The following is a 444-nucleotide window of genomic DNA, read 5'->3' on the forward strand; positions in this document are numbered from 1 at the left end:
CTCGAGGAGATGATTGACCGCACGGTTGATGGGTTGAACAAAGGTAATCCACCTGTGAGATCAGCTGAAGGAACGGGAGGGACCTATCTGATGCAGGATTCTTCAGGTCTCAACTATGTATCTGTCTTCAAGCCCATGGATGAGGAGCCAATGGCTGTTAACAATCCTCAGCAGCTTCCCGTGTCATCAGATGGTCAGGGATTGAAGAGAGGAACTAGGGTAGGAGAAGGGGCAACTAGAGAAGTTGCAGCTTACTTATTAGATCATCCAAAAAGCGGCCCGAGATCTGTGTCTAGACAAGTTATGGGTTTTGCTGGTGTGCCGCCAACTGCAATGGTCAGAAGCTCTCACAGAGTGTATAATTATCCAAAGGGATTTGACGGTTCTGTTTCAAATGATGCCAAAGTTGGTTCTTTGCAAATGTTCATGAAGAACAATGGAAGC

General features: G+C 46.6%; 1 protein-coding gene across 1 annotated transcript; it reads left to right on the plus strand.

The window, feature by feature from the left end:
• Window positions 1–3: 3 nt before the first annotated feature.
• LOC109131914 (phosphatidylinositol 4-kinase gamma 2-like) lies at window positions 4–441 on the plus strand (the record flags this gene model as incomplete). Its single annotated transcript, XM_019243086.1, has 1 exon — window positions 4–441. A coding segment is annotated over one exon (438 nt), but the record flags the coding sequence as incomplete, so codon positions are not given.
• Window positions 442–444: the final 3 nt, after the last annotated feature.

Source organism: Camelina sativa, unplaced genomic scaffold, assembly GCF_000633955.1.
Source record: "Camelina sativa cultivar DH55 unplaced genomic scaffold, Cs unpScaffold08046, whole genome shotgun sequence".
In the NCBI taxonomy this organism is placed as follows: Eukaryota; Viridiplantae; Streptophyta; class Magnoliopsida; order Brassicales; family Brassicaceae; genus Camelina; species Camelina sativa.